At 44.5% G+C, this 15,203-nt stretch overlaps 1 protein-coding gene across 7 annotated transcripts in view; it reads right to left on the reverse strand.

Annotated features, from left to right (window-relative positions):
* Positions 1–15,203, reverse strand: part of RALGPS2 (Ral GEF with PH domain and SH3 binding motif 2) — a 595,760-nt gene that overhangs the window by 246,718 nt on the left and 333,839 nt on the right. For all 7 annotated transcript variants that reach the window (XM_033915477.1, XM_033915478.1, XM_033915474.1 and 4 more), the window contains exons 9-10: positions 14,036–14,173; positions 8,169–8,259 (exon numbers count right to left, since the gene is read on the reverse strand). In XM_033915477.1, the coding sequence (XP_033771368.1) occupies positions 8,169–8,259; positions 14,036–14,173 (229 nt within the window). The remainder of the gene's footprint in view (positions 1–8,168; positions 8,260–14,035; positions 14,174–15,203) is intronic.

Raw genomic sequence — 15,203 nt, forward strand, 5'->3', positions numbered from 1 at the left:
TTGCACAAAGGAAGCAGCAGTGGCAGCCATAATCCCTAGGACCAAAGCTGAGGAGAGGAATAGAACAGGCGTTAAACTAAGAAGAAGGGGAAAGCCGACAGTTGACCAAGCGTCGACGATTTGGAAGAAGGTATCCCATGAAGATACCGAGGGGAAAAAAGGCTGGGAAGAAACAATGGACAAATTACAGGAGTCAACTAACCCAGAAGAGGAGGTTAGAAGGAATGTAACAAAAGAGAAGAAACTAAAGACCGAAGCACAGGGAAAGGAAATGAAGGCAACAAAATACCAGGAGCTAAATTGCATATATACTAATGCAAGAAGCCTAAGAAACAAAATGGGGGAATTAGAAGCCATGGCCAATGCAGAGGGCATAGACATCATTGGAATCTCTGAAACATGGTGGAATGAGGAAAAAAAATGGGATACAGCACTGCCAGAGTACAAGCTCTATCACCAGGAAAGGTCAGGACAGAAAGGTGGTGGAATAGCACTATACATAAAAGAAAGCATACAATCGACAAGAATGGACACAACAGAGACGACAACAAGCTAGAATCGCTATGGGTTAAAATACCGGGAAGGAAAGGGCCTGAAATAAAGATAGGCCTATACTATCGTCCACCCAGACAAACCAGAGATATCGATGAAGAAATGGAAGCCGAGATGAAGCGAGAATGCAAAAGCAGTAACACGGTTATTATGGGAGACTTCAACTACCCCAGGATAGACTGGAGTCTTGGAAGCTCAAGATGCACTAGGGAGACAGAATTCCTGGAGGCTATACAAGATTGCTTCATTGAGCAGCTTGTTAGAGAACCGACGAGAGGAAATGCCACTCTGGATCTAATCCTAAATGGACTAAGTAAGGGGACCTGCAAAGGAAGTGGAAGTAGTGGGACCATTGGGAAACAGCGATCATAATATGATCAAGTTCAAGGTTGAGGTAGGAATGCCGAAAGGAAAGAGAACCATAGCGACAACATTTAACTTCAGGAAAGGAAACTACAAAGCATTGAGGGGAATGGTAAAGAAGAAACTTAGGAACACTTCCAAAAAATGGCAAACGGTAGAATATGCCTGGTCTTTTTTCAAGGACATGGTGAGCGAGGCACAAAATCTGTATATCCCCAGATTCAGAAAAGGGTGCAAAAAGAGTTGAACAAAAGACCCGGCGTAGATAACTAAAATAGTGAAGGAAGCGATAGGCAATAAGAAAAATTTATTCAGAAAATGGAAAAAGGACAAAACTGAGGGAAACTGGAAAGAGCATAGGAGGTATCAAAAAGAATGTCACTGTGTGGTTCGAAAAGCCAAAAGAGAATATGAAGAGAGACTAGCCAGGGAAGCACGAAATTTCAAACCGTTCTTTAGATATGTTAAAGGGAAGCAGCTGGCTAGGGAGGAGGTGGGACCGCTGGATGACGGAGACAGGAAGGGAGTGGTGAAGGAGGAGAAAGAGGTTGCGGAAAGACTTAACATGTTCTTTTCGTGTGTATTTACAAGCGAAGACACAACCAACATACCGGAACCTGAGCAAATCTTCAATGGAAATCAAGCACAAAAGTTAACATCCATGGAAGTGAGCCTTGAAGATGTGCGCAGGCAGATAGAAAAACTAAAATCTGACAAATCCCCGGGTCCGGACGGAATCCATCCAAGGGTTCTGAAGGAACTAAAGGAGGAAATAGCGGAACTACTGCAGCAAATCTGCAACCTATCCCTGAAAACAGGCGAGATCCCGGAGGATTGGAAGATAGCAAACATTACGCCCATCTTTAAAATGGGATCAAGCAGTGACCTGAGAAACTACAGACCGGTAAGTCTGACCTCGGTTCCGGGGAAAATGGCAGCAACTACTGCAAGTCCATGGAAAACTCTGCTGGTGTATTTTAGTCCAACTAGTTTTAAGATTTCCTGCTGTTCTGCTTTTAAGATTTCCTGATATTCTGCAGTGTGTAATGCTCCAACCCTCTCTTTCCAAATGAAGAGGAATTTAACATTTTACTAGACTGAACTCATGTGAGATTAAGCCGAATAACGTCAGGCACATAACATAATATAATTACATTATAAAATAATAACATCAGAATGTACCATAGGTTACGATCCCATTGAAATAAAGCTACTGCTCAGGAAGTAAAAATGAATAGAACAAGGAACAACTTATTAACATCACAGTTCTTAAATATTCATTTAAAAATGTTAACTACCCTGGGATTGACTGGAGTATCGGGTACTCAAACTGTGCGAGGGAGACCAAATTCCTGGAGGCCACGAGGGACTGTTTCATGGAACAGCTGGTCATGGAACCAACAAGGGGAGATGCCACTCTTGACCTAATCTTCAACGGACTAGGGGGACCCGCAAAAGAGGTGGCGGTACTAGCCCCGCTAGGAAACAGCGATCACAACACGATCCATTACTGGCTAGAAATTGGATCATCAAAGGTGAATAGAACCACAACGACGACGCTCAACTTCAAAAAAGGGAATTACGATGCCATGAGGAAAATGGTGGGAAAGAAACTCAACGGCAACACAAGGAAGATGGAGTCCGTAGAAAAAGCCTGGACCCTACTCAAGGGCATGGTGCATGAAGCACAGAACCTGTGCATCCCCAAGTTCAGGAAAGGGTGCAAAAAAAATAGAACAAAAAATCCAGTGTGGATGACAAACGCAGTGAAAAAGGCGATAAGTGACAAGAAAGCATCGTTCAAAAAATGGAAAAAAGACCAAACAAATGACAACCATACGGAGCACAAAGAACACCAGAGGGAGTGTCACCGAGTGGTTAGGAAAGCAAAAAGAGAATACGAAGAGAGACTGGCGGGGGAAGCAACAAACTTCAAATCATTCTTCAGGTACGTTAAGGGGAAGCAACCGGCAAGGGAGGAAGTAGGACCCTTGGATGATGGAGATAGAAAGGGAGCGGTAAAAGAGATAGCTGACAAGTTGAATGAGTTCTTCACGTCAGTCTTCACGAAGGAAGACAAAACCAATATTCCGGAACCCGAAGAGATCGTAAATGGAGATCAGGATGACAAATTGGTCCAACTAGAAGTGAGCCAAGTGGATGTCCTCAGGCAGATAGACAGGCTAAAGAGCGACAAATCGCCAGGTCCGGACGGAATTCACCAAAGGGTACTCAAGGAACTAAGGAACGAATTAGCAGAGCCACTTCGACAAATATGCAACCTATCCTTAAAAACTGGAGAGATCCCGGAGGACTGGAAAATAGCGAATGTTACGCCCATCTTCAAGAAGGGTTCAAGGGGTGACCAAGGAAACTACAGGCCGGTGAGCTTGACCTCGGTCCCGGGAAAGATGATGGAAGTGATGATTAAGGACAGCATCTGTGAGCACATCGAAAATAATGGGCAGCTAAAGTCAAGCCAGCATGGCTTCTGCAAGGGAAGGTCATGCCTCACAAACTTATTGTACTTCTTTGAGGGGGTAAACAGCCAGGTGGATAAAGGGGAATCCATAGACATCATTTACCTTGACTTCCAAAAAGCCTTCGACAAGGTACCACACGAAAGACTGCTTAAGAAGCTATGGAACCACGGGGTGCAAGGGGAGGTCCACCGATGGATCAAAAACTGGTTGGCGGACAGGAAACAGAGGGTTGGAGTAAAGGGCCATTACTCAGACTGGCAATGGGTCACGAGCGGAGTTCCGCAGGGGTCAGTGCTGGGACCGCTCCTGTTCAATATATTTATTAACGACCTGGAGACGGGAACAAAATGTGAGGTCATTAAATTTGCGGATGAAACAAAGCTATACAGCAGGGTCAAAACCACGAAGGTCTCCAAAAGGGTCTGACGACGCTGGAAAAATGGGCCGAAAAGTGGCAAATGAGCTTCAACATAGGGAAATGCAAGGTCATGCATGTAGGGAAAAAGAACCCGATGTTCACGTACAAAATGGGGGGGATCACCGCTAGGGGTAAGTAACCTTGAAAGAGACCTGGGAGTGATGGTAGACACAACATTGAAGGCGTTGGCGCAGTGCGCCACAGCCTCAAGGAAAGCAAACAAAATGTTGGGCATCATTAAGAAAGGTATCACGACCAGGACAAAGGAAGTCATCATGCCACTATATCGTGCAATGGTGCGCCCGCATCTGGAGTACTGTGTCCAGTACTGGTCACCGTACCTCAAGAAGGACATGGCAGTACTTGAGGGAGTCCAGAGAAGAGCAACAAAGCTAATAAAAAGTATGGAAAACCTCTCATATACTGACAGGCTGAAAGAGCTGGGGCTGTTCTCCCTGGAGAAGCGGAGACTTAGAGGAGACATGATAGAAACCTTCAAGATCATGAAGGGCACAGAAAACGTAGACAGGGACAGATTTTTCAAATTATGGGGAACCACAAGTACAAGGGGGCACTCGGAGAAGTTGAAAGGAGACAGGTTTAGAACAAACGCTAGGAAGTTCTTTTTCACTCAGAGAGTGGTGGATACATGGAACGCGCTTCCGGAGGCTGTGATAGGCAAGAGCACGTTGCAGGGCTTCAAAGAAGGTTTAGATAGGTTTCTAGAGGACAAAGGGATTGAGGGGTACAGATAAGAGTAGAGTTAGGTACAGGGATAGGAGTGAGAGGCAAGTATAGGAATAACCAGGGACCATTGATCAGGCAATGGGCCTGAAGGGCCACCGCGGGAGCGGACCGCTGGGCGAGACGGACTTCTGGTCTGCCTCAGCGGGGGCAACTTCTTATGTTCTTAATTTGTTTATGATCACTTTTAGTTTAGAATATTGATCTCAACTAACACTAACACTATTACTTTTTGAGGCAGATGTTCGTGACACAAAAAAATCATTTAAACTAGTAAAGGAATTAACTAACACTACTAATAATTAATATTTCCCCGATAAATCACCATCTGCTCAACAACTATCATGCTATTTTAAAAATAAGGTTCAAAATATTAAAAAGCAATTTCCACCACTATGGGCTCCTTTTAAAAGGTGCGCTATGGCCTAAATGTGCGTAATAGCGTGCATTAAATTCCCGAGCGCGCTAGCCACTACTGCCTTCTTTTTAGGAGATGGTAGATTTTCGGCTATATCACGCGGTAATTTTGTACGTGCGCTAAAAACCCTAGCACACCTTCGTAAAAGGAGCCCTATATGACTCTACACACTTGTTCTATAATAAAGATCTACAAGTTATCAGAAGAGACCTTTACTGGACTGAATTTGACAAAATAGAGTGAGATGACTATCAAAATTAATGATAAATATATTCATTCTTATTGTTATTTAGATATATGCTCCTCAAGATGTGCACTTTTATCATTTACAATGCTTCAGAAAGGTTCCTTTCCCAAATATCTGAGACAAATTTTCTTATTTCTAATTTTAATGTATATTTTCTGTAAACCGCTTAGAACCTAACGGATGTAGCGGTATATAAGAAATAAATTACATTACATTACATTACATTAACTCCATTATTTGATTTGATTTTGATTTGATTTCTTATATACTGCTATACCGTGAGGTTCAAAGTGGTTTACAATGAAGATAGATTAAAGATACATTAAAATAAAATAAATAAAAATGGTACTTTGGATTTCCCTAGCTGTCCCGAAGGCTCACAATCTAGCTAAAGTACCTGATAAAACAATAAATAAGAAATAAAATAAATGAAATAAAGTAAATTCCAGTCAGACAATAGGATCTGATGTTAGAAGTTCATAAAGGACGATATGCCAAGGAGCGAAAGCTGGTATGCTCCTTGAGCCCTGACGTATGCAGCCAAGCCAACACACAATATTTCAGCCATGAGGTTTCCCAGGAAATAGTAATGAGTGCCAAAATACAGGCTAGTCATTTAGATCAGAGTCAATGCAATGCTAAAATGCAGGCATGTCATTTGGATCAGATGACTTCTGCAACAGCCAGACAACCGCCACTATCATCTCGGTGCATCATCTGCATTAAACGGTCAACTGCCACCATTCTCAGATCTGATATCTAGTATGGTATAGAACCCTGCTGGATCGGGGGAGGAGCGGAGCTGTGCTCATTAAGACCCTGCTGCTGATTCTGCTGTCTGCCGTTGGTTTCGGTGCGGCCCCAGTGTCTCCTCGTGCTTAACCGTTAGCCCCTGCTGGATTGGGGGAGGGGCAGAGCTGTGCTCTTAAGTCCCCGCCGCTGCTTCTGCTGTCTGCCGCTCTTTTCGGTGCGGCCCCGGCATCTCCTTATTCTCATTGTTATCCCCTGCTGGATCGGGGGAGGGGCAGAGCTGTGCTCTTTAGTCCCTACTGCTGATTCTGCTGCCTGCTGCTGGTTTCGGTACGGCCCCGGTGTCTCTTCGTGCTCAACCGATTAGCCCCTGCTGGATCGGGGAGGGGCGGAGCTGTGCTCTTAAGTCGCCACTGAACTCGCAGGCCTTGAGCATGCTCAGATGCTCAAGGCCCAGCAGACGAGTAGGTCGATCTTCAAGAGCCCAGATGAGGGTAAGAAGTGGCAGGGGGGGTGCCCAATTGTGTCGGGGGGATGTCGGATCGTGTCGGCGGGGTGCCCAATTGTGTCGGGGGGGGTCGGAACGTGGCGGGGGGTGCCCAATCATGTCGGGGGGGGGGTGCTGGATCGGGGAGGGGCGGAGCTGTGCTCTTAAGTCCCCGCCGCTGAACTCGCAGGCCTTGAGCATGCTCAGATGCTCAAGGCCCAGCAGACGAGTAGGTCGATCTTCAAGAGCCCAGATGAGGGTAAGAAGTGGCGGGGGGGTGCCCAATTGTGTCGGGGGGATGTCGGAACGTGTCGGCGGGGTGCCCAATTGTGTCGGGGGGGGGGGGGGGGTGCTGGTTCGAGGCAGGGGGGGTACCGGATCGCAGGGGGGGTGACGGATTGCGAGAGGGGGTGCTCGTAAATCGAGCCATGCTCGGTTTCCGAGGCACCGATTTTACAAATGTTTTGCTTGTCTTGCAAAACACTCGCAAACCGGTGCACTCGTAAACCGAGGTACCACTGTATATTAAACGATCTTGGCTTATCTAGAAATATTCTAAATTGGTTCAATAACTTTTTAAAAAGAACTTATAAAGTAAAAATGTCCCAAATGATATGCAAAGAATGGTCTCTTCCTTATGGTGTTCCCCAAATTTCCCTACTTTCACCTACCCTATTTAATATCTTCCTGCATTCTCTGGGGGGTTTTCTGGAAAAAGCCAAATTCACATCATTTATTTATACAATGATATTACTATTCTCATTCCTTATTCCTGCTCATCATATTAAAACTAAATTATTGCATGAAGTTGACTGAACATCTCATCAACTTAAATTGAATAAGGATAAAACTAAATTATGTTTACTAAATCATCCTAATAAGAACTGTGAAACTAAAGTACATATTAACCATAAATAAGATGGATTATCCACTGGCTAAAGTAATAAGAATATTAGGAGTTCACTTTGATCACAAATTTTCACTATTACCTCAGGTCAACTTGTTAATAAAGAAGTCTTTTGGTCTTTTCTGGAAACTTACAAGCATTAGAAAGTACTTAGATAATTATCAATTCCGCCTATTAGTATGATCTTTAGTTTTGTCTCAACCGGACTACTGCAATGTCACCTTTTTAGATTGTCCTAAATTTGTAACTGAAAAAAACTCCAAATGCTATAGAATACAGTCATTAATCTTCATACTGAAAAAAAGTGATAAGATTATACCTTATTTACGTGAATTGCACTGGCTACCTGGCTATTGTATTCTATTTAAAATACGGTTTGGAGAAACTCCTGATTATATGCCATATCTCGTTAAATTTTCTAATAATCCATCTTTGAACCTAAGAAACAATGATGCTTTTCGGTATCCAGTCATTAGGAACATTAGATACAATAGAACTTTTAACTCCACATGGGCATATCAAGCAGCAAAACTGTGGAAAGTATTACCAACTAATATTAACCAGCAATCTAATTTTAAATGTTTCAAAAAAGAGCTAGAGACCTATCTATTTCATGAATTTGTTACTAATAATTCCTAAATATTATAACACAAGTTTTTAATTTGTATCACCATAATTACTTATGTAAACCACTGTGAACTTCATGGAGGTATTGACGGTATACAAATATAAATTGTATTGTTATTATTGTATTGTATCAGGTCTAATGCCTTAAGACAGTGAAAAGTTTTCTGCTTACTTATAATTGTCATCTTCTACAAATTTCTGCAGCTCTTCTATGTATCGCACCGAATTCAGATATTTTTGAACATGAGGTAATAGAGGAATATCTAAAACAGGAAGAGATTTATAAGTTATTATAGTTTATAATATTTTTATACACATACTAATTACATATGAATATATTTACAGTGTTGAATGACAGACTTAATATAATTACAGTATTTCTTTAAAGATGTAGAGCCAACTGGATTTAGAATATTTTATGGCAAAACTTTTTCAGCAGAGAAAGTCAATGAATTCCATTTTTGTTGCCTCCTGGCATCTGAAAAAAATTGCTGTTACATTAGTCCTTTAGTGGGTATACAAACATAAAATTACACATACTTTCATGTCAAGGGTTTATTACAATACTGACACTTAGGCACAGTCAAACCTCGGTTTACGAGTAACGCAGTTTGTGAGTGTTTTGCAAGATGAGCAAAACACTCGAGCAAACTGTAACTCGCAAACCGAGCATTGACTCGATTTGCGAGCCCCCACCCGACCCGACCGTGGGAACCGGCAGTACTGCTCCCCCCGAGGCCACCGGCCCTGCTCCCTCCCTTCACGATCGTCTCCTCCCCATTTAATGACCGGCCCTGCCCTTACCTGTGTGCCGCCAGAGTTAGAAATGGCCTGCCGCCAGTCATTTGCTGAGCCTTGAGCATCTGCGCATACTCAAGGCCTTCTGGATCTCACCCTCATCGAGATTCTCATGAGACTTGAGATCTCATGAGAATCTTGGAGAGGGTGAGATCCAGAAGGCCTGAGCATGCACAGATGCTCAAGGCTCAGTAGCAGACCAGTGGCAGGCACTTTCTATCACCGGCGACGCAGGGGTAAGGACAGGGCCAGTCGGGGAGGGGTGGGGAGGAGGCGATAGCAGCGCCGGTGGCCTCGGTTGGAGCATGGAAGTCGGGGTGCATCCAGCAGGAATTAGCCAGCACATGAGTCCCGGCAGAGGTGGGTAGTGGCATCCGGGGTGGGTGGGGGGGGGCAGCGTCCGGAGCAGCAGGGCCAACTGTGCCTAGTCGGGCTCTGTGGCGGTTTGCTTACAGCCAGCACCCTGGAGCTGGGGCGCACCATCACCACCTGCACAACCCGCAGTGAGAGGCAGCGAACATTAGTGAGGCAGCGAACAGCAGCAGAGGAGGAGAACTGGAGGAGCCGCGTGGATAGGTCTGTGGCAGAGGCAGCGGTGGAGGCGTCACTAATGGTAATTAGGTTTTTGGGGATGTGGAACAAATTTTTCTAGTTTACACTAACTCTTATGGGAAAAGTTGCTTTGATATACGAGTGTTTTGGTTTACGAGCATACTTCTGGAATGAATTATGCTCGTAAACCAAGGTATCACTGTATGTGTATTTTTGCTTTATTGGGGTTTAGCTCATACCTTTTGAGTAAGCTCAAGAAGAGTTACATTTATATATGAGGCCGAGTTTTGATTAATTTTAATGTATGCTTCAATGAAAATCTAAGTGACCTGCCTGTAAAGCACAGTTACTTACCTGTAACAGGTGTTATCCAGGGATAGCAGGCAGATATTCTCACAGATGACTGACATCACCTATGGAGCCTAGTATGGACAGTATTGAAATGTACTGTCACTTTAAGCTTTAACAAAGCTTCGAGACTGCCTGCACTGTGCATGTGTGAGTACCTTCCCACCTGACATCTGCTCGCAGTACCTCAGTTCCATAAACAAGCTAAGAAGCCAACCAAGGGATGCAGGAGGAATGTGAGAATATGTGCCTGTTGTCCCTAGATAAAACCTGTTACAGATATGTAACTGTGCTTTATCCCAGGACAAGCAAGCAGCATAATCTCACAGATGGGACTCCCTAACTACCATAGTAGGGATTGAGGGAGAGTTGGCTTCTAAATAGAAGAGAAATTTAGTAGAACTTCTTGGCTGAGCTGACTATCCCATCTGGAACGAGTCTCCAGACAGTAGTGAGATGTAAGGGATGAACTGAGGTCCAAGCAGGTACTTTACAAATATCCTGAAAGAAAGTGGATCTCAGAAAGGTCACTGAAGCTGCCATTGCTCTGATTTTGTGCGCTGTAAAACGACCCTCTAGTGCAGGGGTCTCAAAGTCCCTCCTTGGACTCCTCGGGTTTTCAAGATTTCCCCAATATTCACAAGAGGTTCAAATGCAGGTTTCATCCACATAGTGAGGACAACAATGAGAACCCAAACAACTGGAGGAGGTTTGATTGGAAGTTTTGAATTCATGAGTTTATTCATAAACCTGGAAAGTAATGGATGGAGAACTAGAGATGTATTGTTGAAAGGAACATGAAGGAGCTAAGAGCACCAAGGGGTAAACTGTAACAAAAATGGTTTTAAGTCCAGAGCTGGAGAGGTGGAATACGTAGTCTAACACTGAAGATGATGAGCAAGTATCAGGGTCCAACTGGTGGTGATTGTACCATGTGCTGAAGCATGTCCACTGAAAGCGATAGCATTGTTGAGTGGAAGGTTTTCTGGAAGCAGTTATGAGAGTCTCAACTTGGGCAGAGAGATTGAACTTCTCTATGTGCATGTTGAGGGGTACCAGGCTGTGAGATGTAGAGACTGTAGAATTTCTATGAGGAAGAGAAGATTAGCCTTGGGTTAGTAAAGATGGAAAGATTTGTAGTGGAATGGGATCTTTGACACTCTGATGAAGTAGAAGGAGAACTAGGCTTGTCTGGGCTACAGAGGAGCTGTGATGATCATGGTGGTTGGTTCCTGCTCAGTGGCATACCTAGCATATGTGATACCCAGGGCCCATAATTTTTTGACACCCCCTTATATTTGTGAAAAACATGATTTTTAGTAACAATCCACATATCGCACAAGAGTGTACCTAGGAAAAAGCAACATCTTACATACTGCAGTGAGCATCAACACACCTATTGTAAAACTAAACAAGCCAGACTAGTACAGATTGATCATGCACAGTCAATGCAAATAGAGAACCATGTCTTTCATACACACAGAACACAGAAAACACCTTCATCCAGTATGGAATATGTAATCACAAACTAACCCCCCAACTTTTACAAAATTATAGTCTCCACCCCTCCCTCTACAAAATCATAGTGTAGTTTTTAGCACCGGCCAAGGCCTAACAGCTTTGTTGCTCATAGAACTCCTATGAGCGTCGGAGCTGTTACCACAGTGGCCGGCGCTAAAAACTATCCTACAATTTTGTAAAGGGGAGGGGGGGGGGTTAAAATTGAAATATGTAGACAAAAGTTAAACTGAACCACCAAGAAGCTGGACTCTGCATACAATACAACACTACAGAAACAGTGATGCATGTTCCCTAATATTGTGCAAAATATATAAAGATAGCAGATGCAAATTTTAAAAAACAGAGAAATAGCAACCATCAAATTAACAAATAACCCCCCCCCCTCCTTTTATGAAGCTGCATTAGGGTTTTTATTGCATGCAGGCCACAGAAGTAAAAGCTCTCATGCTCATGTGAATTCCATGAGTATCGAAGCTTTTACCACCACGGCTGGTGATAACCCCCCCCCCCCACCTGTTTTATGACGCCGCATTAGGCTTTTTCATCTCCGGCTATGGCAATGAAAGCTCCGGTGCTCATAGAATTCCTATGAGCATTGGAGCTAATATTGCCACAGCTGGCAATAAAAAAGCCTGCCTCTGCCCCCTCTCTTGTCCTTACAACAAGTGCAGCTGAAGGCAGGAAGGGACAGCTCCACCTGGAAGGAGGTAACTATGATTCCCCCCATTGACCCGGAAGGCTTTTATCCGATATCAGCTCTGACTTCGGAGGGAAGTCTTCTGGGTCAGCTTCGGCGGAGAGAGGGAGCAGGCAGAAAGGATGGTATGGGATCCCCGCCGGCGGCAGTGATTTCGGCAGAGGGGGGAGGGTGGGCAGGCAATAAGGAGGGAATGGGATCCTCAGTGGCAGCCAAAGGAGGAAGGGGGCGGGAGACACACGCATTGCCATGTACCCCCAACAAGTGGCTCATGTACCCCTAAGTGTTGAGAAACACTGCCATAATATACCAGGATAAGATTGCAGACATCCAGGACAAGTTCACACACTCCCTCCTGAAAATAAGTAGCTTGTCCTTGTCAGTTCTCCAGCTCTAACCATTAAGCCTCTCTGTTTGAGGCATGTGCTCGCTGGGTCATCCTGCTCACTCAGAAAATATTACTGCTATCATGCCCACAGATAGGCTCTGCACTTTCCCTGCTATTTATGGAGACGTGAAATGTTGGGGGGAGGAGACAAGGTTGAGAATAGAAGTAAATCAGAAGAGGAGATAAGGGAAATCCCTGGTAGTGACAGAGTGAGAATCCTATCACAAGCCAGCAGAGAGAGCCTGAGCAGTGGGGTCAATTGCATAATATCTGGGAAATGCTGCTGGAAGCTGTCCACTTACCCTAAGTGAAAAAAGGTGCTAAAAAGGACAGTTCCTAAGCTGAGAGCTAAGAAAAGCGAGTACTCCTTCAGGAGCTGGGTGACCCTCAGGAGGAGGAATGCTGGCCTTTGCCCTAATTCCCAGTAAGCCCAGTTGACTGGTGTTGAGAGGGGGCCCAGTCCAGTAAGAAAGAGCTGTCCAGGGGTCACTGATGCAGAAAGGGGGCAGGGTACAGCAGAAGAAAGCTGGTAGAGAATCCGCACAGAAAGTGGCTGAGGGACTGGTATGAGTCCGCAAGGAGATCCTTCATTGAGAGGCATACCAGGGGATGTGGGAGGCAAATGAGAATATCTGCCTGCTGTCCCTGGATAAAACCTGTTAGAGGTAAGTAACTGTGCTTTATCCAAGGACAAGCAGGCAGCATAATCTCACAGATGGGACTCCCTAACTACCATAGTAGGGATGGAGGGAGAGGGCCTGGAAGATGCAGTAGCCAGAGGGCCCGTAGAGCCTGGAGTCCAGGCAAGACTTAGGTTTGACGACTGGCGGTGGGACCAGTTCAGAATCTAGGACCCATGGGGACCCCAGAGGCTGGGAAACAGAGGGACCAGCGGTGGCCCTACAAGCGGCTGGAAGAGCTGTGAATGAATTGGATGGAGGTCCTAGGCTGAGGGGTTCTGGCAGGGAACCAGCGGAGGGAACGGCAGCACCGGTGGTGACCAGCAGAAACCCCGATAATGGCACCAGAGGACCTCATGAAGACCACCAGGGAAGCACTCTGATAGATCTGGAAATTACTGGTTGAAGGTCTTGCGAGGGACTGGCAGTGGGACCCAAGGGACTGGCAGAGGGACACAGTGGGGCTGGTGGTGATCAGCAGAGACTGGTAATGGCACCAGGAGCTGTCTAATAACTGGAGGGGCAGGGAGGACCCAGAGAAGACTCGGAGGGCTGGGGAGGAACTATGAAGGGTTGGGAGGACCCAGTAGTGACCAGGAAGACCTGGTCACGAGATGTATAAATGTTTTAACTGTATGTTTTGTTGCTTAACAGTGTTCCAGAGATGTCTGGGGTGTAGAGAGTGATGGGTAATAACAGCTTGGCCTAATCACATGATCACAGGGGCCCACAAATATATGTTTGCCTAGGGCCTAATATGGTGTTAGTCCGGCCCTGATAATAGCCTGTAAAAGATTTTAAAGCTGTACATTAGTTTAAGAGCCAATATCAAGTACTGAAGTTGAAACAAAACTTATTTTTACCAATGTACCTGCTGTATGTACTTACAGAAGATATCCTATTAACCACAGCTTTGCATTAATCTAAATACTGGAAATATTCCTTTATAAAGACTGAAAATATATATTTAATCCTGCCAATGGTGGGACTGGCAACGCTATAGACATAAGTACTTGAGTTTTGCAATGTGCCAAAAAAGGTGTCAAACAATTTACCATATTCACAGGACTGCTGGAGGTCTGAGATGATTCGGAGGATGTTGTTCATTAAATTTGATCTCTGCTCATTTTCAAGGATACTGCCAGTGGATGGGTAGGCAGAGTCTATATATGTTAGATCTGAGAGATAGATACCTGAAAAAAAATCAACCTTTTGTTATAGTTTTCAATAGTTGCCAAAATCTTCCTAAAAAGAATCTAGAATTGACATATTTGCTTATTTTTTCTTTCGTTTCACATTACCTCATACATACAGTAGTAATCATATCCTGCAACATCTTCATGAGCAAGAAATAATGGACACATCTGACTTAAAAGCCATTTTCACTGATCATTGGCTAGCCATTTGATTTCTGTATAAAGCTGTTGTAAGTGAACATGGGTGTTCCCAACAAAAGAAACAGACTTTACCAATTATTCACTGAGGAATTTTGCACAAAGCAGAAGTCCTCTTCTATGCAGATTTTACAGAATTTGGCAGCGTGGACATGGGGGGGGGTGCATTGTTACAGGCTGAAAAATAAAAAAAGGGGGGGGGGCAACAGTAGTGTTATCTATATCAACCACAAAATAGGTAATAAGCAATAGTATCTGCATTAAGCTGCAAATGCCATGATGAAGCCCGTTGCACCCTTGATCCATACCTATGGGAAGGAGGCTGATTATGTTAAGTTAGGGAGTGTGTGGAGGAAGAGAAGACAAACAGCAGGGTTTGGTTTAGTTTGGTCTGGGGCCAGAGGAGGAGAGATTATAGAGGGAATCAAATGTGGGGGGAAGAGTGTGGCATGAGACAGAGAACAAAATCATGGTGGGTCAAGTCTCTGAGGGTGGGATGTAAGACTGCAGAGGAATGTGAGGGAGAAGAACATGCTTAGGGGGTGGGTAAGAGAATATGTAGAGCAGGAGTGAGGGCAAATGGTGAAGGGGAAGGAGGAACAGAAAACAAAATCAACCATGAGGGTGACGTGAGAAGTAAGTGGGGGCCGTCTAGCGTAAACAGCGCAGAATAAATAGTAGGGCATGACAGAGGCCTTTCTAAGTTCTGGTCAGAGGGTCTTATATGCAAACACAATTAAAACTTTTAGAAGATGGGTAACAAAAGACTAGGAAATGATATATAGCGAAAGAAAATGGGATTTCAGTATGTATGTAAATTGCTGGATAA

The sequence above is a fragment of the Geotrypetes seraphini genome, chromosome 12 (genome assembly GCF_902459505.1).
Source record: "Geotrypetes seraphini chromosome 12, aGeoSer1.1, whole genome shotgun sequence".
Classification (NCBI taxonomy): Eukaryota; Metazoa; Chordata; class Amphibia; order Gymnophiona; family Dermophiidae; genus Geotrypetes; species Geotrypetes seraphini.